This window comes from Vipera ursinii, assembly GCF_947247035.1.
Source record: "Vipera ursinii genome assembly, chromosome: 1".
Classification (NCBI taxonomy): Eukaryota; Metazoa; Chordata; class Lepidosauria; order Squamata; family Viperidae; genus Vipera; species Vipera ursinii.
In genome coordinates, this window is record NC_139512.1 from 117,452,931 (window position 1) to 117,474,364 (window position 21,434).

General features: G+C 39.4%; 1 protein-coding gene across 2 annotated transcripts in view; it reads left to right on the top strand.

Moving 5' to 3' along the window:
* Nucleotides 1-80: 80 nt before the first annotated feature.
* The window catches only part of KDM2A (lysine demethylase 2A), a 76,619-nt gene continuing 55,265 nt past the window's right edge, over nucleotides 81-21,434 (top strand). The window contains exons 1-3 of one of the 2 annotated variants that reach the window (XM_083356752.1): nucleotides 81-144; nucleotides 965-992; nucleotides 3,298-3,402. In XM_083356752.1, coding sequence (XP_083212878.1) covers nucleotides 122-144; nucleotides 965-992; nucleotides 3,298-3,402 — 156 coding nt within the window. In that variant the 5' untranslated portion in view covers nucleotides 81-121. Of the gene's footprint in view, nucleotides 145-964; nucleotides 993-3,297; nucleotides 3,403-3,850; nucleotides 3,925-21,434 lie in introns of those variants that run through there. The other variant, XM_083356753.1, reaches the window with a different exon arrangement.

The window sequence follows — 21,434 nt, forward strand, 5'->3', positions numbered from 1 at the left end:
AAGCGCGCGTGCGCGTGGGGAGGCCTCGCTTGTTGGGAGGGGTCAGAGAGGGAAGGGTACGCCGCGCAGGCGCAGTATGGCGGCCGAATATGTGTGTATGTGAGAGCCTGACGGGTTCAAAATGGCGGCGGCTGCTGCTTCTATGTGAGGGGAAAGAATCTGGGGGCGGCGGGAAGGGAAGGAGGGCGAATGATGGTGGGGTTGAGTGATTGAGCTACGCGCTACTAGGAGGCCCGAGAACCGACGCGAGGGTGCTTAGTGTCCCTCTGCAGCGGGAGGCTGTAACTCTGCCCCCGGAGGGGGGGTGGGTGATAGAAGTGGAAGCGACAAGGTTGTGAGGTTTGGGTGCGAGTTCGGGGCCACCCTAAAAAGCCCAGGATGGGGTCGGTAGTCTCGTGGGAAGGGGGCTGGGCTAATCTCCCGGGAGGCATTTGAGATGAGCCAAGGCTACTGAGGTGAGAATCGGAGGGATGGGCAGAGAGGCTCGAGAGGCAAGTTGAGAGACTGGGTAGGCTGAAGGTGTGTGTGTGGGCGAAACTGGTCTTGAATGGGGGATTTCCAGGGATTGTGGGGCCAAATCGATAGGGGAAAGCTCAGTTATCTTCTTATCAGTCGGACCTGGGAGAGAGTTTATGTCGCGGCAGGGACTTTGTGGGAGTTTTTCTTTTTCTTTTTTCCCCCTGTGTCGAATTACTGCTTCCGAGAGTTGATCGTCTGGGAGGGAAGCTAAGGTGAAGAGAGGTTATAGTTCTCAGGACACCCTCCCCCTCCAAGTCCGGCCTTGTGGAGAGGAGCCGGGGTATATAGTACCGGTATTCCCCTGGCAACCCCCGCTCCTCAGAAGGAAATTGGTTACTCTTTGTATTTGAAGGCTTCCTGCTCCTTTCTGGATGCGAAAGTTGTCCAGCGTTTGAAGACGATTGGGAATTTATCGATTTTTTTTTCCTTTTTTTTCTTGCCCTAGAAAGGGGCAAAGGAAAATCAGAGCCCTGGTAAGAGCTAACTTTCTTTATATTCTGGAGTTTTTCCAAACAATGCTATATGTAATACTTCCTCTTCTCCGTGGTGAAAACTAAGGTCTCTCACTGCATTTGGGTCAGTGCAAATTATGTAATATGCTAGTGCTCAAAATCCAGATGATTATTCTCCCCGATTTCTGACTCCTTTTAACAGTATTGTTCTGAAGTATTTTATTGGCTCTGGGACCTTAGGACAACAAGTGAGATTAGTGTTGGGGGCAAGTAGATTTCTCTGAATTTCCCTTACTCCACCCAATTCCTTCTTGCTATTTATATTTCAAAACACCAAGGCAAGAACTTAACTCTCTTAGTTTTCAAACTGAGACTAAAACGAGTTAGGCAGTTTGTCTTAACATGTATTTTTATTTAAGAAATTTTTATAAAAGTTGATATAGAGTTCCAAAGATGGATTGCTGTGTTACTTATACAATAATGAATCCTCTCTTCATTCATCAGTTTTGTGGTTTGTACATTATCTTAAATAGGCTTTTAGTGTCAGGTAGTTGTAATATCAGATTTATCTTTCTGTATAAACTTTTAATTACAGGAATCCTGTAATTAAAATTATGACTACAGTACATTCACTTCACTATAGTTGCTGTAAAGAAACATCAAATTGGCAACACACATAATGGTTAGAATCATAAATTGTGACCAGTATAATATCTTAAAATACTAAAAAGAATGTTGCTGCTCCTGTTGTTTTGGCTGTAATTGTCTTCTAAATATATTACATCAATATGGATTTAAATCATGGTTAGATAACAAGTGGCTCTCCGAAATATAACTCCTAAGATTTCTCACCTTAGCTATGCTCTAAAGGGTAGAAGGGCAACAGAGGACTCACTTTCAGTTTATAGTACAATATAAGTTAATGGATCGCAAGCTTTGCATGATAGCAACCCCTATCAGAATATTGGTAGGTGAATTTGTACAACTTTGTCGTCATAGGTAAAAATAATTACAGTGATGTTAGGATTGGGCATGAAATAAATGTATCTCTTTTACTCATTACTTTAATCTGTTATTGTAGGGGTTCTCATACTTTGCAGTTACTGCAGCTTTCCACTATGAACTTGTATATACAGAATTAGGAGCAAAGCCCAGAACAAGTTTTTACAGTGTCCTCCTTTGCCTGAGCAAGCCTGATGAAGTCTTTTAAAGACCAAGACACCCCTCTAAGTTGCTTGGGATTGTCTCGATGATCCTGACTTCAGTTTGAGGATACTTGATATAATATTAGAAACTGCTTCATTAAATATTCCTCAAGCTGAAAAGGGTTACTCTTCTATGTATTAAATCATTATAATACATAATAAGTCAAATTGGAATTGTTTTACAGGTAGCATGATAATTATGAATACTATCTTTATAACCTTAGTATTACTATTTTGAAATGTTTTCTATAAATGAAAACTTTTTTGAATTGGGCATATTTTTTAAAATTGATTTTTCAACCCATTTAAAAAACAGAACATATTGTGTGCCATAGATCAATATACACCTGTGCATTAGGACTGGACAAATTTTGGAAGACCCCCCCACACACACACACACAGAAGCAACTGGTTTAGAATGCAGTAGGACAGGCAGAATGTAACATGTCTGATTCATAAGTTGCACTGGTTTTCGGTAAGCTTCTGGATGCAACTCAAAGTGTTGATGACACTTATAAAGTCTTCATGGTATAGGACTTGGTAATCTGAGAACCATCTGTCTTCTGTCATTTCTCCCCTTCCTGTACAATTGGACATAGTTGACATGCTCTGAGTTCCCATTGATCAGTGTCACCTGATGAAAAGGAGGCCTTCTCTATCACAGCACTTGCTATATGAATTCATATGACCCTTAGCCTACCTTTTTTCAAATGATTGTTATTTATTAAATTTATATGCCACCAGTCCCTCCCCTAGACCTCTGGTGGTTTAAACATGACTATTCTCTCAAGCCTTAGACCGTGGTTGGTGGTAGATCTGTATGGTAGATTGTTATGTTGTTATGTTTATATCATTTTAGTGTCTTATGCTATCCAGAGTTATGATGGAGTTGCATAGCCTTATAAATTTAATAAATACATTGGTATACTTCTCTTATGCGACTGCCAGATTATATTTAGATTGCAAACACTCTAGTTACCTGAGTGATAACTATTTTCTGATCAGTATGGGTGGCAGAAACTGAAATTCAAAACATCTGAAGGTGTGACATGTTTTGGAAGGCCTAAAGAAAGTATTAAAGGAGAATTTCTTATATAGTGTTTCCTTTCTCTGATGTCAAGGAGGAACAGGAAGAAGATAGTAGTTCTGATATATCCTTCTCACTCTCATCAGAAGAGTCTGAGATGGAACCTGAAGAAGAACGGATCCGTTACAGCAAACGACTGGTTAGTGTGTGCTCTTTTTATGTTTCACTTCAACCATGTATACTTTACACATGTATACTCTAATGTTCAATACGTTCACTTTCAAATGTGGCTTTATAGTTGTTAGAGATTGGTCAGATCACTTTAACATAACTTGCACTCTACTACCAAAATAAATGGTTTAGATATACCTTTTGAAGAAATACTAGGAAAGTTGATGTCATTGTGTTTGGTAGAGTATGAGGAAAAAATAAAAATATAGATACAATGCTTTTCTCAATTTTAAAATATTCTCTTACTTTTTTCAGAACTCTGAAAAAGTTGTAATAAAAGGAATGTTTAGCTAATACTGAAAAAAAGCATGATTGTGTTGGTTCATATTTCAAAGAGAAACTACCAGGAAAGCTCAAGTTTTTAAACTGGGAAGTCAAAAAAGCCTTCCTGAGAAGTTGATTGTATTTGTGTTCAGAATGATTTGACTTCATCTGATGAGTCCTGATGCTATCTTTGAGTGTGCAGTGATCTGGAATCAAAGGAGAAAAGGTGATTGAAATCATGCATTGTATTCACATAACACTTGTTTGTAACTTCTTTAAGAAATTGTGTCTTTCCTTTACAGTCCCAAAGAAAGACACAGTTGATTTAAGGACCTGTCAAAAGGTGCTATATCTCTGTCCCTACTCTTCGCTTTTGAATTTGACCACTGTCCAGCTATGCTAGACTACTTTCCAACTGATTTGATATGCAGCATTTTATTGAGTGGAATGTGTTGCAAAAAGCATGCTATGCTTAAATCTGTTGGCTCCATTATCTTCTAGGAATAATGTAATGTGATGCTTTAAATTCTAAAATCTGAAAAACATGCATTTTTCCTCTCATTCTATTTTTATAGTAATTCAAAAGACTTCTTTGGATTATACTTTTATAGACCTCAGGCATGCTTGGTGGATACTCCAGTATCAGTGAAATGTCTTTTCATTGAAGATTAATCAAAGATCATGTCCAGCTTACATTCTTTAAAAACAGACTGTGAGTGCTAGAGTTAAAAAGGATAGAATAACCCACATTCCAATAAAGCATTTCCAATATATAATTAACTAAGGATAATTAGATGTTAATTCATCTGAATTTTTGGGATAAGGGTGCTAGTGTAACACCTTAATAAGAGAACTTATGTATTGAACTATCAAAAGAGCATGAGTTCAGGAAATGAAATACCATATGGAATTGTGATTATTGCTTGTCATATTAAGATTGTGATATGTTAGGAGCAAAGTGAAGGTATGCACTTGTGTACTCAAAACTGAATATGACTGTATTTTCAGATACTTTAATGGATAAAATGGTCGTAATAGCAATTATTTATCAAGCATAATTACAATGGAGTGCATACTATTTCTTATCTGTGAGGCAATCTTTATATGCCTTGAACCTTTGTGTTGATTCCAGAAGAGTGGAAATTCAGATCTAAAAGTTTAGTCATAAATAATTTATTTTAGAATGGTCATGTATAGAACCGTAGGCTGTAAGGTTCCATGCAGATTATCTAGACCAGGCATGTCAAAATGATGGCCCATGGGCCGGATGCGTCATACTGAAACTGCGTGCACCCCATTGCCGGCAATAGGGGAAAAGTCGCAATACATCATGCAACATCACATGACGTCGCAAGTTTGACATGTCAGGTCTAGACCAATCCTCTCCCTGGAAATGTTACAACAGCATTGTAAGGCAAAGTTGGAGTGCATATTTTAAGATATGGTATGTTCAACTTGAGGTTTCAACAAAGTAGATATATGTACTTAAAATTAAGCTGAGGGCTGCCAAACTTCAGAAAAGTGTAGTTTTGTTACATGCTAGTAATTTTGAATAACTTACATACTGAACAATAAATATTTGCCATTCTCTTCCTTAAGAAATGTGAATCAGTTAGTGTTAAGTATGCTGACCCTGCTTAGCTGCTATTAGTTGTCACCATCATCACATTCTAAAATTGGTAGGAACCTTTTCTTCTAGCTACTAAAGATAGAAGTTTAATATTTAAAACAGCACTGTTGTGACTGTATTTTCAAGTAACCTTTTACTATGAGTGTCCTCACTAATTTTAATATATGCGCATTCATTGCATGTATACAGATACAAGTTAAGATTTTTAGAATTGTTTTTAAACTAATAACATTGGACTGGTTCACACATATATTATTATAATGAGTAGGCTGAGCCCAAAACAAATATATCTTTAAAGAGAGCCTTTGGACTTTGTGTGCTGGGAGCTATCTAACAGTAATTAGTTTGAATTGAAAACTTGATTTAAACATAATTAGAATTCACATCTGCATATTACACATCTTTAATAAGTTCCTTGTCATTTTTAAAAACACGGTTTGATGACAACTTTTGGACTGGCATTTAAAGGATCTACTCAAGACTTTGAAATATCACCACCTGTGTATCACGACCTGGTTCTATGTTATGTCATTTATACATAGTGGAATATTAAATATATCTGGAATATTAAATAATAATGTATAATTGAACACATCTGGATTATTGAAGTGCCAAGATCATAACAGTTTAGGAAATCAGCCCGCCAGTTCTGTGTGAATTTTTTAATACTGAAGAACTAATTCTATTCCCACAGAAAAAGAATTGTTTATATTTTAATTATTTTATCAAGCTTCACGCATTCTATTATATGCTATCAAAATTCATCCTCAAGCTTTGTAGAATGAATATAAAAAAATATAAAGGGGAAGGAAGAATATTTGCTACTAAAAATAATTTGTAGAGGAAGCAATATCAGTTACTACTGAAGTATAAAGAACTAGAATTCCAAGAAAAAAGTTGAAAAGCACTCCTTGGCTGCAGTTCCCTGAGACCATATCTCAGAAATGTCCTGTTTTAGATCCCCCCATGTGAGGGCAGCAAGAGAGTGATGTCTGTTCTTGGAGATTATCCAACTTAGTTTCCCTTTCCAATTCCCATGCATGCCCATAGCCCTGTAGCTAGTATAAAAAAGGTAAAGTTTCCCCTGCACATGCGTGCTAGTCGTTTCCGACTCTAGGGGCCGGTGCTCATCTCCGTTTCAAAGCCGAAGAGCCAGCGCTTGTCCGAGGACGTCTCCGTGGTCATGTGGCCGGCATGACTAGACGCCAAAGGCGCACGGAACGCTGTTACCTTCCCACCGTCGTCCCTATTTTTCTACTTGCATTTTTACGTGCTTTCGAACTGCTAGGTTGGCAGAAGCTGGGACGAGTAACAGGCGCTCTGCTACGCGGCACTCGGGATTCGACCCGCCAAACTGCCGACCTTCTGATCGACAAGCTCAGCGTCCTAACCCACTGAGCCACCGCGTCCCTTGTAGCTAGTATACCTACCGGTAATTGTCTTCTCACTGATTACAGTTGGAGAAGAATATTGGAGAAGGAATCCTAAAATCTCAGTTCTGCCTTTCTCTGTCATATATAAGGGTTGTTTGAGCAGGGTTCACAGGATTGTCTGGGACACTTCATATCCTCTTCACAACCTGTTTTCCTTGCTACCTTCTGGGTGGAGGCTCCGTGATATCCGAAGCAGAACAACCAGATTCAGTGACAGTTTTGTTCCATACAGTATTAACCTTGTGAACTCTCAAGCTTCCTCTTTCCGCTATGTATTCAAGATGGTCAGTGATTTATACATAAGGGTGTAGGTCTATGCATATGTTGTATATAGCATGTTTGTATGTGTGTGATGTATGTGTACACTTTTGAGAGTAGGCAACAGAACTTCATTTTTAATGTGCGCCAGTCTGCCCACAGTAAAAAATGACAATAAAGGTTATCTTAGAAGTTTGCCAAAGCTTAGGATAAAGTACCAATTTCATCTTTGGCAGTTTTTCCTCCTGTTGATAAACTTGTTCTACCCTAAGGCCTTATGACATACTTTTTGTTTTAGATTTTTTTTATCCTGCTTGTATTATTTTTTTTTTCATAGATAACTTAAAGCGGTAAACATACCATGCTGTCAGAAGTAATGGGTGCTCCATCGATGGAGGTTTTTAAGAAGAGATTGGGCAGCCACTTGTTTGAAATGGTATTGAGCAGGGTTTTGGATTAGAAGACCTGTAAGGTCTTCCAACTTATTGTATTAAGTCGCCTATATCTAATGGGAACAACAATAGTGCTCAGCCTTAATTTAATATTCACTAGGTTTCAGAAGGTTGGAGTAAGTTAGTTTAAGATAGGAGGCGTATATTGTATGGAGTGAGTTTGGGGAGCAGATTTTATTTTATTGTGGAAGGAGAGTTGAGAACAATAAATGTCTGCAGATAGAGCTCTTTGTTGAAAAGGGTAAATGTGGACCATTGGTACTGAAACTAATTACAGAAAACCCTTTCTTCATAATGATTTGTTTGCTGTACAGTTTGCTGTAGTTTTTCTGTTTGGTGTGTTTAAAAATGAATTTCATTGCATCATTAGTGTTAACTCTAAAACAAAATATTACTACAGATGTAATATCTAATATGGCAGTGGACTGGGATGGGGAGAATCTTATAGAAAATACATAATCACAAGACAAGCAACTCAACAAATAAAATGTATATATTTATGTATATATCTAATATAGAGCCCATTCAAACAGGATTAGAGAATGCAGTAAAATTTCTATTTAATGTTAGATCTGAGTGTACTTAAAATGAATTAAATCACATATAAATTTATGTAAATTACTTAGCCAAATAATGGAATTCTCCCTGGGGAGAAAGCTGAAGTGAAATTTTGTCTGTTGCATCTGATTTCTACTGAATGAAATTCTGTAAAATTATGGTTTTATTATGCATATACATTTTTACTACTGCAAATGAGCAGACTCATTTTTCAATATAATAATTTCATTACCTGCACACTTACACTCAAAACACATAATTGTGAATGGGTACAAACTCTGCTCTAAGCCATAAAGTAGTTTTTCTGTTTCTGGCTTATTGCTTATTCAGCAAACGTATGAACAAATCATAGGTTAGTTCCTTATATGAACACAACCATTATTTAAGTGGTAAGTATGAAGAACATGGAGAGGAAGAGATCACATATATATATATATATATTTTTAAAGGGGCTCCAATGTTTGAAATACTTGTATAATTCACATGGCATGGTTTCATCAGCTGTAGCCACTCACAGAAACTGTACACTATTATGAATTTGACATCACTTTTTTGGCTTACAGTATAGTTTATGCCATGAAACATAATGTTTGCAAGTAGTGAGAGTTGTATCCCAAAGATCTGCATTTATTGACAACTATAGACAGAAGATTGGAAGCATGCAAACCTTTTTATGGGCAGGGAAAGCTTGCTTTTAGTAATTTTATTGAATAATCCTTTACAACAATATTTTGGGAAAATATTTTGTACTAAAAGACTGCATTATATCTCTTTGGGAGGAATAAATTGATAATTATGTCATAGACAGTGGAACTGTAAATCTGAGATCTGTTTTCCAGGGGGCAGGGGCGGATTTGAGTGCTACATTCATTTGTTAAGACTTTTCTTAATTTGCATGTTTTAATAGAAAACAAAAATGAAAAAGCACATTGTTGAACATTGATGGTACAATTGGGGATTAAAGAATGGTTACCAAGATGTTATGAAGCCTGCAGGCCTCACAATACCCACTCGTTGGAATCACTATAAAATTTTAGAGAATGCTGTCTGAAAGACAGCCTATTTGGCTGATTCAACAGAAATACACAAGTTTACAAAAACAGTGGTGGCATAAAACTTCTTTTAAGGCAAAAAGTTTGAGTAGCTAGATTATAAGAAGTATTCAATAGAAAATACTTATCTCTTGTCTCTTATTCAGTTACAATTAAAGTATTGATTTAGTATATGGGCGCCTGTGTGTAAAAATATGTTTTCATATGCTTCACCTGGAAAAAGGAAAAAGAAGTAGTTAACTTTAAACCTGCCTAGTTTAACTGGGATTTTTTCATTAACTGTTTTGCTAAATCTTTGCTAAACTTGTCATGCTAAGCTATTAATCAGTGTATATGACTAGAGCAGATTGGTGCCCTAGAGCTGCAGATGCTCACCTCCTACTTGAAGGTTGAGAGTTCAATCCTAGGCAGCCCAACAGAGAAAATATCTGCTGTGAACTCCACTTAAGTGTAAGGAAGAGCATCTGGCCAGTAAAGGTTCAGCTCCATTCAGTCGCTCTGACTCTACCCTCATAAAAAAGGATTACAGGGTTGTAAAATAAAAAAAATCAGTGTATATTGCTGTCCATCTCCCAACAGCAATTCTGAGGGGGTAACAGTAAATAACAATAATGCTTAAACTATGAATTGAAAAACACATACATTGAGTTTGATTGAGTTTGTACAAGTCATAGTTTAAGGACCATAACATATCTAAGCCATAACAAATATATCATTTTGTGTTAGCAAGTTTTTGAACCCAGTCTATGAAACAGGACATTGTCTTTTGTGCAAATCTTGTTACTCAGTGTCACAGATAGGGGGATGATTACATGCATGCATTGGATGGATGGATGGATGCCGCCTTTCAATTATTTGGGCTCATTAAGATGGAGATTAAGGGTCAACTATTAAGTATCAGAATCCACATATTTGGAAACTAGTATCCCCAGCTAATGTGTCTCAAGCTTCAGTTTTATGCAAATATGGATTTGAGACTCAATTTTCAATAAGGCAGTATCATGGTAAAAGAGCCTTGGTGGAGCAGTGGGCTAATGCCTCCTTAAGTAACACCAGCTGCCTGCAATTAGTGCAGGTTCGAGTGCCACCAGGCTCAAGGTTGACTCAGCCTTCCATCCTTCCGAGGTAGGTAAAATGAGGACCCAGATTGTTGGGGGCAATAAGCTGACTTTGTAATAATGCCGCTTGGGAGGGGCTAATAAGCAGGCATATACATAGAATGAAGGCTATTGCTAAGCACATTGATTTGTGCTTTAGATTGTAAACCACCCTGACTCTTCGGAGAAGGGCAGGATATAAATGGGATTTTTTTAAAAAAAGGCGTAAAATAGGCTTTTGTGCAGAATAGAGGAAACAGATGGAATATATTCCTTTGTAAATTTCCTTGACAGCTACATTGAAAATTGTTTATACATCTAATACACTTACTTACCATACATCTAATTCACAAAAAATTTTTTGTTATGATTATCAGTTCAGCATGCTTTTAACGTAGGTCATAGGTAATTGCTTAGGGGGGAAAATGCATACCTCTTTCATAACTGCTTTTGTTGGCATAAATACAGCTAATTTAGTTTTTTATTCACTTATTGGTGTCCTTGATTTTTTTCAGGCATTTTAAGTGTTATTACTGACTGACCTGCATTGTTCTATTTTGAAAATATCAATGTAAGCTACTATGGTCTGTTAGTTTGGTTGTTTCATAATAGCTTGATAGTGTCGTCTCTCAAGATGCAGTATGAGGAAAACAGTATTCTTGTAGCTCTGAAGAATTTATTCACAGAAACATATTATATATGTTATTATTTTAATTTCACATTTTTGCTGCTGTTTTGAAGGTTAACCTCTTCAATATTAAAAAATAACCATGTATTTATCTTGCAGAAAGCCAAAAATCAGACACTATACTTCATTTTGGTGCATGTTAAAGGGCTTGGTGGAAAAGTCAGGGAGATATAGAGTGAGGGGGGAAATTATTTGATCCCCTGCTGATTTTGCACGTTTGCCTACTGACAAAGAAATGATCAGTCTATAATTTTAATGGTACGTTTATTTTAACAGTGAGAGACAGAATAACAACAAAAAAAATCCAGAAAAACACATTTCAAAAAGTTATGAATTGATTTGCATTTTAATGAGTGAAGTAAATATTTGACTCCTTCGCAAAACATGACTACTGCCAAGCACCTTGGTGAGAAAGTGACAAAAGTTGGTGTGATTATTCGCAAATGGAAGAAACACAAAATAACTGTCAACCTCCCTCGGTCTGGGGCTCCATGATAGATCTCACCTTGTGGAGTTTCAGTGATCATGAGAATGGTGAGGAATCAGCTCAGAACTACACAGGAGGATCTTGTCAAATGATCTCAAGGCAGCTGGGACCATACTCACCAAGAAAACAATTGGTAACACACTACGCCGTGAAGGATGGAAATCCTGCAACTCCCGCAATTGTGGTCAGATGAGACCAAAATTGAGTTCATTGGCATCAACTCAGTCGCCATATTAGGAGGAGGAGGCGGCTGCTTGTGATCCTTACCATCAAACATGGAGGTAGAAACATTATGCTTGGGGGGGGGGGGGTTTCTGCTAAGGGGACAGGACAACTTCAACACATCAAAGGGACAATGGACGGGGCCATGTATCATCAAATCTTGGGTGAGAACCTTCTTCCCTCAGCCAGGGCACTGAAAATGGGTTGTGGATGGCTATTCCAGCCTTAAAATGACCCAAAACACATGGTCAAGGAAACAAAGGAGTGGCTCAAGAAGAAGCACATTAAGGTCCTGGAGTGGCCTAGCTAGTCTCCAGACCTTAATCCCACAGAAAATCTGTGGAGGGTGCTGAAGGTTCGAGCTGACAAACAGCCTCGAAACTGCAATGACTTGGAGAGGATCTGCAAAGAGGAGTGGGACAAAATCCCTCCTGAGATGTGTGCAAACCTGGTGGCCAACTACAAGAAACGTCTGACCTCTGTGATTGCCAACAAGGGTTTTGCCATCAAGTACTAGGTCATGTCTTGGGAAAGGGTCTAATACTTATTTCACTGATTAAAATCCAAATCTATAACTTTTGAAATGCATTTTTGTATTATTGTTATTCTGTCTCTCACTGTTAAAATCTACTATTAAAATTATAGACTGATCATTTCTTTGTCACTGGGCAAACGTACAAAATCAGCAGGGGAACAAATACTTTTTTCTCTCACTGTATATATTATACCATGCAACAGAAATACTTCTATATTATTATCTATTATCCTAAATTTTTAACACCAAGCTACAGTCCAGGAGACTTGAATTCTAATCCCACCTTAGGCATGAAAGCTGACTGGGTGACTGGGCCAGTCACTCTCTCAGACCAACTCACTTCATAGGGTTATTATGGTGGGAAAAATAGGAGGATGGATCAATATGTTTGCTGCCTTAAGTTATTTATAAAATAATAAAGGTGGGATATAAAATAAATAATACCTTTTGCCTAGGAAATAATGACAAATAATATTAATGGTGCTGCTAAGTAAGAGATCTGTAACAAAACAATCAAAATGATAGTCCCAAAGGTGCTTTTTCAGGAGACAACTGGACTTTTTTGTTTTTGTTTTTCTTTGAAGACATTTCGCTTCTCATCCAAGAAGCTTCTTCAGTTCTGACTGGATGGTGGAGAATGGAAGGATTTATATTCCTTTCAGACAGCTGGTCGTTTGCATTCTTATCTAGCCTATACAAGTTGATCCTTGTGATATATAAGCTTGCTTATTCATTGTAAGCAATCTTATATTTTGTATAAAGAAGTACTTCATCTACTGATGTGAAATTTTTGATTTCTCATAAGAGCACCAAATTCCTTAAAGTTTTTTTAAAAAATCCCATTTATATCCCACCGTTCTCTGAAGACTCAGGGCGGCTTACAATTTAAAGCACAAATCAATGTGCTTAGCAATAGCCTTCATTCTATGTATATGCCTGCTTATTAGGGCTTTCGCCCCCCACCCCCAAGCAACATTATTACAAAGTCAGCTTATTGCCCCCAACAATCTGGGTCCTCATTTTACCTACCTCAGAAGGAAGGAAGGCTGAGTCAACCTTGAGCCTGGTGGGACTCGAACCTGCACTAATTGCAGGCAGCTGGTGTTACTTAAGGAGGCAGATAGGGCTCGCAACTTGGGAGTCCTCCTAGATTCACGGCTCACCCTGGAAGACCACATAGGAGCTGTGACTAGGGGGGCTTTCGCCCAGGTTCGCCTGGTGCGCCAGGTGCGGCCCTATCTAAGCCGGGATGATCTATGCACGGTCACTCACACGCTCGTGACCTCTCGACTAGACTACTGCAACGCTCTCTACATGGGGCTGCCCTTGAGGACCACCCGGAAGCTCCAACTGGCACAGAATGCAGCCGCGAGAGTTGTGTTGGGAGTTTCCCGATACTCCCATGTCACACCTCTGCTCCGTGAGCTGCATTGGTTGCCAGTTGTCTTCCGGGTGAGATTCAAGGTACTAGTAATGGTGTTTAAAGCCCTACATGGCAGGGTCCGGAGTACCTTAGGGAACACCTGCTGCTGGCGTCAACTTCCCTCCGCCCTGTGTGTTCCCACAGAGAGGGACTCCTCAGGGTGCCACCGGTCAGAGAATGTAGATTGGTGGCCCCCAGGGGGAGATCTTTCTCTGTGGGCGCCCCGGAGCTATGGAATCAGTTACCGGTTGAGCTCCGGACAGCGCCCGATCTTCGCTCCTTTCGCCGCGATCTGAAAACATACCTGTTCGAACAAGCCGGCCTGGCCTGAGGGGGGATTGGTGGGGTTTTTATTATCATTTTATTGGGGTTTTTATTAATGTATCAACTGTTTTTATGGGCATGTATTTAATTACCTTTTAATTTTTGTAACTCTGTGTTTTATTCTTGCCCTGTACACCGCCCTGAGTCCTTCGGGAGAAGGGCGGTATAGAAATATTAATAAATTAAATTAAATTAAATTAGCCCACTGCTCCATTGAAGCAAGTTTCTCTTGCTTCAAGGGAGAAAAAAAAATGACTTCAGACTTCCTACACTATGTGATCCTTTGGTAGATTGGCTGACAGTGGATCAAGTTGCTATTATTCTGCTCAAGTATCAGAATCAAGTAGTATAGCTATCAGAAATACGTACTAAGCCATGGTGGCGCAGTGATTAGAATGCAATACTAATTCTGCTGACTGCTGGCTGCCAGCAATTCAGCAGTTTGATTCTCACCAGCTCAAGGTTGATTCAGCCTTCCATCCTTCCGAGGTCGGTAAAATGAGGATCCGGATTGTTGGGGGCAATATGCTGACTCTGTAAACCGCTTAGAGAGGGCTGTAAAGCACTGTTAGGCGGTATATAAGTCTAAGTTGAGGTGGACCACTAGGTACTTAATTTATTAATCAGAGCAGATGGGTCAGAACATGTCCCAGCTAGCCAATCCTGCACCTCCCCCAGCTTAGGATCAGTGGCCAAAGAAACTGCAGCAGCAACAGTTCTTAAGCACCAGAATCCTATTTCTTTTCCTGACAAATATGAGAGTGATAACAAATTTATGGTCCTTCTCACTCTATGTATCTGATCCAACTGTCCGAAGCCTGGAGAAATTAGCAAAGACTAATCCCCTATGAGATTTATAATTGGTCTTTTGACTGAGGAGGGAACAAAATTAACTCTCCCCTCCCTTCTGCTACAGAACAGCCTGTAAGGTCATGACACTGGGAAAGCTACTTTTCAACTCTACCTTCAGCGTGATTGTGAGGACTAATGGAGTGCTGTCTTCATTCTTACTTCAACTGCTTTTAAGACTTAGCCTAACCTCTCTTTCAAAATGAAATTCAGTGGTGAAAAAAGTAAGGTTCTACATTTAGGCAAGAAAAACCAAATGTACAGGTATAGTATAGGTGGTACCTTGCTCAATAGTAGTAACTGTGAGAGGGATCTCAGAGTCCTAGTGGACAATCACTTCAATATGAGCCATCAGTGTGCTGCAGCTGCCAAAAAAGCCAACACAGTGCTAGGCTGCATTAACAGAGGAACAGAATCAAGATCACGTGAAGTACTAATACCACTTTACAAGGCCTTGGTAAGGCCACACTTGGAATACTGCATCCAGTTTTGGTCACCATAATGTAAAAAACATGTTGAGACTCTAGAAAGAGTACAGAGAAGGGCAACAAAGATGATCAGGGGACTGGAGGCTAAAACATATAAGGAACTGTTGCTGGAATTGGGTATGTCTAGTTTAATGAAGAGAAGGACAAGGGGGGACATGATAGCAGTGTTCCAATATCTCAGGGGCTGCCACAAAGAAGAGGGAGTCAAGCTGTTCTCCAAAGTGTCTGAAGGCAGGACAAGAAGCAACGGATGGAAACTAATCAAGGAAAGAAGCAAGCTAGAACTGAGGAGAAACTTCCTGACAGCTAGAATAATTAACCAGTGGAACAACCTGCCTCCAGAAGCGGTGAATGCTCCAACATTGGAGCTTTTTAAGAAGAGACTGGACAGCCATTTGTCTGAAATGATATAGGGTTTCCTGCCTGAGCAGGGGGTTGGACTAGATGACCTCCAAGGTCCCTCCCAGCATTGTTGTTGTTATTCCCCTCTTTTGTGTAATAACTGATAGTTGCCAAAATATTTAAAGTAACAGAACAGCTATTGTTTCCAAATGCAAGCTTGGTACTATTGATCAAAAATGCTACTATTGCTAGACTCGTTTCATCTTTTTTCCCCTGACATCTATACTGCCTGTATGAGCAAGAGAAAAGGGTTTTTTTAGAATTCCCAGTCCCAGCTCTTTTGCTATTTATTCCCCTTAATCAGTCGGCAAAACTTTAATCTGAAATTAAATATTGGCTGAATAGATGCATTTATTTTACAAAGCTTGTTAGCAGTAGAAAAAATAAAACATGCTATTGCTATCAAAATATTTAAGATCAAAAATATTTGTTGATTTCCTCAACATAAAACCATAAAACAGACTCAAACATAGGCTAAACTATATATTAGGACCATCTTGGACTATGTATGGAGTCCAGGAGATGTTTGATATAGGGAACTATCTAAGCATAAGCTGAACAAATCCAAATAGTCTTCTGTCTTTTGAGCTGGATGCTGAGGCTTTTTCAGATGTGATTTTGAAAGTAGAGCTTAAGATAAGAGATAATGTACCTTGTTTACAACCAGTTATGTTTCTACAGCAACATAATGCAAATAAAACAGTCTGTCTAGGGATGCTCTAAATCTCTAAGGAATCTGGAAGATCCCAACAAACAAGGCTACCTCAATATTATGTATTAAATGACTTAGGGTCCTATTTATGTAGGCTATTTAATAATGTGTTCTTTGCATTAAAGGATACATGAGCCATAATTGCATGGCTCAGTGTAGCTCTCTGCAGACATTCAGACTGTGCATTCTAAAGTTGGAAGTGATGGACAAGAGGACACCAGTTCTGCCTATTGCATCCTTGAGTCTGTTGGTTTCAATAAAACCTTGGGTGCATTAAGCGCTGAGATTTGGAAAGAGGGCTATAACATGTTCTTTTACACTTTAATAATGCATAAAATGTACATTATCAGGTGTATACAATATATATTTTATTGCTGCACTAGTTTTGCTGTTTATTTTTATAAACTGCTTAGTGTATACATTTTGCAGAAGAACTGGGCATTAGTGGGTAGAATGAATCTTGTCATATAGGCAAAGCTGCCTATAGGAAATGAATCATCATCTTATGCAATTAACCCATGTTAGTTTTTATAAATAAAATTATTAAAATTTTATTATATTTACTAAAAATATTAAGCAGATAAGGAAAAATAGAAAATGCTGTGGAAATAGGAAAATATTCACTGCAAAATTGGCAATCTCTTGAGCTGTGTTCTGAACTGTTCTGTGTTATTTGCTTTATTCATATGTAAAAGCAGAATTAGAATGTATGGAATAACTGTTGATTAGTCTTTGGGTATGTACTGTACTGCTTCTCTTACTGCTTAAACTAAGCCATAGTAACATGATCAGAGGTTCAGGGATGTTAGCCGCAGTCCCGTGCCATAGACAGGTTATGACTTTTTGATCCTGGAGTTCTAGGACACCTAAAGGTCTTCATTGGCCTATCCCAGGTTACTGATGAACCTAGTAGGGGTTCAGAGAAAATCTGGAGTTATTCCTGAAGCTCTGCTTCATGGTTCAGCTGAGGCCTTAATCATGACTTGAAATGAGCATATTCCAGTAATTCTGCCTCTGTGGACTTAGCAGTTGTGTGTTCTGCACAGTATCCTGGTCTACACAGGAGTTCTGGGAGATGAACAGACCTAAGAGAGACTTGTAGCCCACTAGAGAAAGATGAACGGTGATGCCAACCAGATATAAGTAAGAGCCTTCATTAGGACTTAACATGTGATAATAAAAGCAGCAAAGTGAGTTAATAACAGAGTAACAAAATTGGAAGGGACCTTGGAGGTCTTCTAGTGTAACACCCTGCTCAGGCAGGAAACCCTACCATTTCAGAGAAATGGTTGTTCAATCTCTTGTTAAAAACCTCCAGTGACGGAGCACCCACAACTTCCGTAAGCAAGCCTTTCCACTGGCTCATTGTTCTCACTGTTAGGAAATTTCTCCTTAGTTCTAGTTTCTCTCCTAGGTTGTTTCTCTCCTTGATTAGTTTCTATCCATTTTTTCTTGTCTTGCTTTCTGGTGCTTTGGAAAGTAGGTTAACCCCCTCTTCTTTGTGGTAGCCCCTCAAATATTGGGACACTGCTATTATGTCACCCCTAGTCTTTTTTTTCACTAGACTAAACTAGTTCACTAGGCTGCTCTTATTGTATCTGCAGACAGCTACCCAATGGACCCTGTTTTGGGTTACCAGGGCACTCTTGGATAAGAAGGGGCAAAGAGAGCCCTTGCAGAGTTGCTGTGAAGCCTATTCAAGCGGAGTTGAACTCCACCTGGGCAGGTCTTATGAAACTAACCAAGGCACATCCTAGTTTGGTTATCTGGGAAGAGTTTAAGCAATGTTATCTCATTGCTCTGGACTTAAGAAAATATTTCAACCCCTTTTGCCTAAGTCATTGTTTCTTAACGTGTGGTCTGAGTAACTTTAGGTATCTGCAGAATCAAAATTATTAGCCAGATATTGAAGACACTTGTTGTTAGTTGCGAAGTTGTGTCCGACCCATCACAACCCCATGGACAACATTCCTCCAGGCCTTCCTGACCTCTACCATCTTCTGGAATCCATTTAAGCTCACGCCTAGTGCTTCAGTGACTTCATCCAGCCACCTCATTCTCTGTCGTCCCATTCTTCTATTGACCTCAATCTTTCCCAGCATTAGGCTCTCCTCCAGTGAGTCCTTCCTTCTCATTAGGTGGCCAAAGTATTTGAGTTTTAGCTTCAGGATCTGGCCTTCTAAAGAGCAGTCAGGGTTGATCTCCTCTAGGACTGACCAGTTTAAATGCCTTGCAGTCCAAGGGACTCGCAGGGGTCTTCTCCAGCACCATAGTTCAAAGGCCTCAGTTCTTTGGTGCTCAGCCTTCCTTATGGTCCAACTTTCAAAGCCATACAATGCAACTGGGAAAACCATGGCCTTGACTATACACACTTTTGTTGGCAGGGTGATGTCTCTGCTTTTTAGTCTGCTGTCTAGATTTGCCATAGCTTTCCTCCCCAGGAGCAAGCTCCTTTTAATTTCTTGGCTGTAGTTCCCATCTGCAGTGATCTTGGAGCCCAGGAAAGTAAAATCTGTCACTAACTCCATTTCTTCCCCATCTATTTGCCAGGAAGTGAGAGGGCCAGATGCCATGATTTTGGTTTTCTTAATGTTAAGTTTCAGCCCCACTTTGCACTCTCTTTCTTTACCTGCATCAAGAGGCTCTTTAGTTCCTCTTCACTTTCTGCCATTAGAGTGGTATCTGTATATTTTAGGTTGTTGATATTTCTCCCGGCAATCTTAATTCCAACTTTTGATTCATCTAGCCCTGCCTTTCTCATGATGTGCTCTGCATATAAGTTAAATAGGCAGGGCGACAGTATACAGTCTTGCCGGACTCCTTTCCCAATTTTGAACCAATCAGTGGTTCTGTGTCCAGTTCTCACTGTTGCTTCTTGAATCCCGTATAGGTTTCTCAAGAGACAAATAAGATGGTCTGGTACACCCATCTCTTTAAGAACTTGGCACAGTTTGTTGTCATCCACATAATCAAAGGCTTTAGCATAGTCAATGAAGCAGAAGTAGATGTTTTTCTGGAACTCCCTAGCTTTCTCCATGATCCAGCATATGTTGGCAATTTGCTCTTTCATTCCTCTGCCTCTTCGAAATCCTGCCTGTACTTCTGGTAGTTCTCAATACACATACTGCTGGAGTCTAGCTTGTAGGACTTTAAGCATAACTTTACTAGCATATGAAATGAGTGCAATGGTGCGATAGTTTGAACATTCTTTGGCACTACCTTTCTTTGGAATTGGAATCTAAACTGATCTTTTCCAATCCTGTGGCCACTGTTGAGTTTTCCAAATTTGCTGGCAAATTTAGTGTAGCACTTTTACTGCATCGACTTTTAAGATTTTGAATAGCTCAGCTGGAATACTGTCATCTCCGCTAGCTTTGTTGTTGCTCAGATTTCCTAAGGTCCATTTCACTTCACATTCTAGGATGTCTGGCTCGAGGTCAGTGACCACCTCATTGTGATTATCAGGGACGTTAAGCTCATTCTTGTATAGTTCTTCTGTGTAATTTTGCCACCTCTTTTTAATCTCTTCTGCTTCTGTTAGGTCCCTGCCATTTTGGTCCTTTATCATGCCCATTTTTGCATTAAACGTTCCCTTCATTTCTCCAATTTTCTTGAAAAGATCTCTGGTCCTCCATATTCTATTGTTTTCTTCTATTTCTTTGCACTGTTCATTTAAGAAGGCATTCTTATCTCTTCTAGCTATTCTCTGGAATTCTGCATTCAATTGGGCATATCTTTCTTTTTCTCCCTTGCCTTTCGCTTCCCTCCTTTCCTCAGCTATTTGCAAAGATTCCTCAGACAGCCATTTTGCTTTCTTGCATTTCTTTTTCTTTGGGATGGTTTTGGTTGCTACCTGTTCTACAATGTTGCGAACCTCGGTCCATAGTTCTTCAGGCACTCTGTCAATCAGATCTAATTCCTTAAATCTATTTGTCACCTCTACTGTATATTCAACAGGGATATGATTTAATTCATACCTGAGTGGCCTAGTGCTTTCCCCTACTTTCTTCAGTTTAAGCCTAAACTTTGCAATGAGAAGCTCATGGTCTGAGCCACAGTCAGCTCCTGGTCTTGTTTTTACTGACTGTATAGAGCTTCTCCATCTTTGGCTGCAAAGCATATAGTCAATCTGATTTCTGTGTTGACCGTCTGGTGATGTCCATGTGTAGAGCCATCTCTTGGGTTGTTGGAAAAGAGTGTTTGCTATGACCATCGTATTCTCTTGACAAAATTCTGTCAGCCTGTGCCCTGCTTCATTTTGTACTCCAAGGCCAAACTTGCCTGTTATTCTGGTTATCTTTTGCCTTCCTACTTTAGCATTCCAATCCCCCATGATGATAAGGACATCATTTTTTGGGTGTTAATTCTATAAGGTGCTGTAGGACTTCATAGAACTGGTCAGTTTCATTCTCTTCAGCACCAGTGGTTGGGGCATAGACTTGGACTAATGTGATATTGAATGGTTTGCCTTGGATTCACACTGAGATCATTCTGTCATTTTTGCGATTGTATCCCAGTATTGCTTTTCCTACCCTTTTATTGACTATGAAGGCTACTCCATTTCTTCTGAAGGATTCTTGCCTGCAGTAGTATACCTGATGGTCATCTGAATTAAATTCACCCATCCCTGTCCATTTTAGTTCGCTGATTCTTAAGATGTTGATGTTCGGTCTTGTCATCTCGTTTGACCATGTCCAGCTTGCCTTGATTCATGGATCTTACATTCCAGGTTCCTATGCAGAAAAATCTTTACAGCATTGGACTTTCCTTTCACCACCAGACATATCCACAGCTGAGCGTCCTTTCGGCTTTGGCCCAGTCGCTTCATTCTTTCTTGTGCTACTAGTACTAGCCCTCTGCTCTTCCCCAGTAGCATATTGGATGCCTTCTAACCTGAGGGGCTCATCTTCCAGCATCATATCTTTTTGCCTTTTGTACTGTCCATGGGTTTTCATGGCAAAGATACTGGAGTGGGTTACCATTTCCTTCTCCAGTGGATCACATTGTGTTAGATCTCTCTGCTATGACCTGTCTTGGGTGGCCCTGCATGGCATAGCTCATAGCTTCATTGAGTTACGCAAGCCCCTTCCCCACGACAAGGCAGTAATCCATAGAGGGGTGAAGAC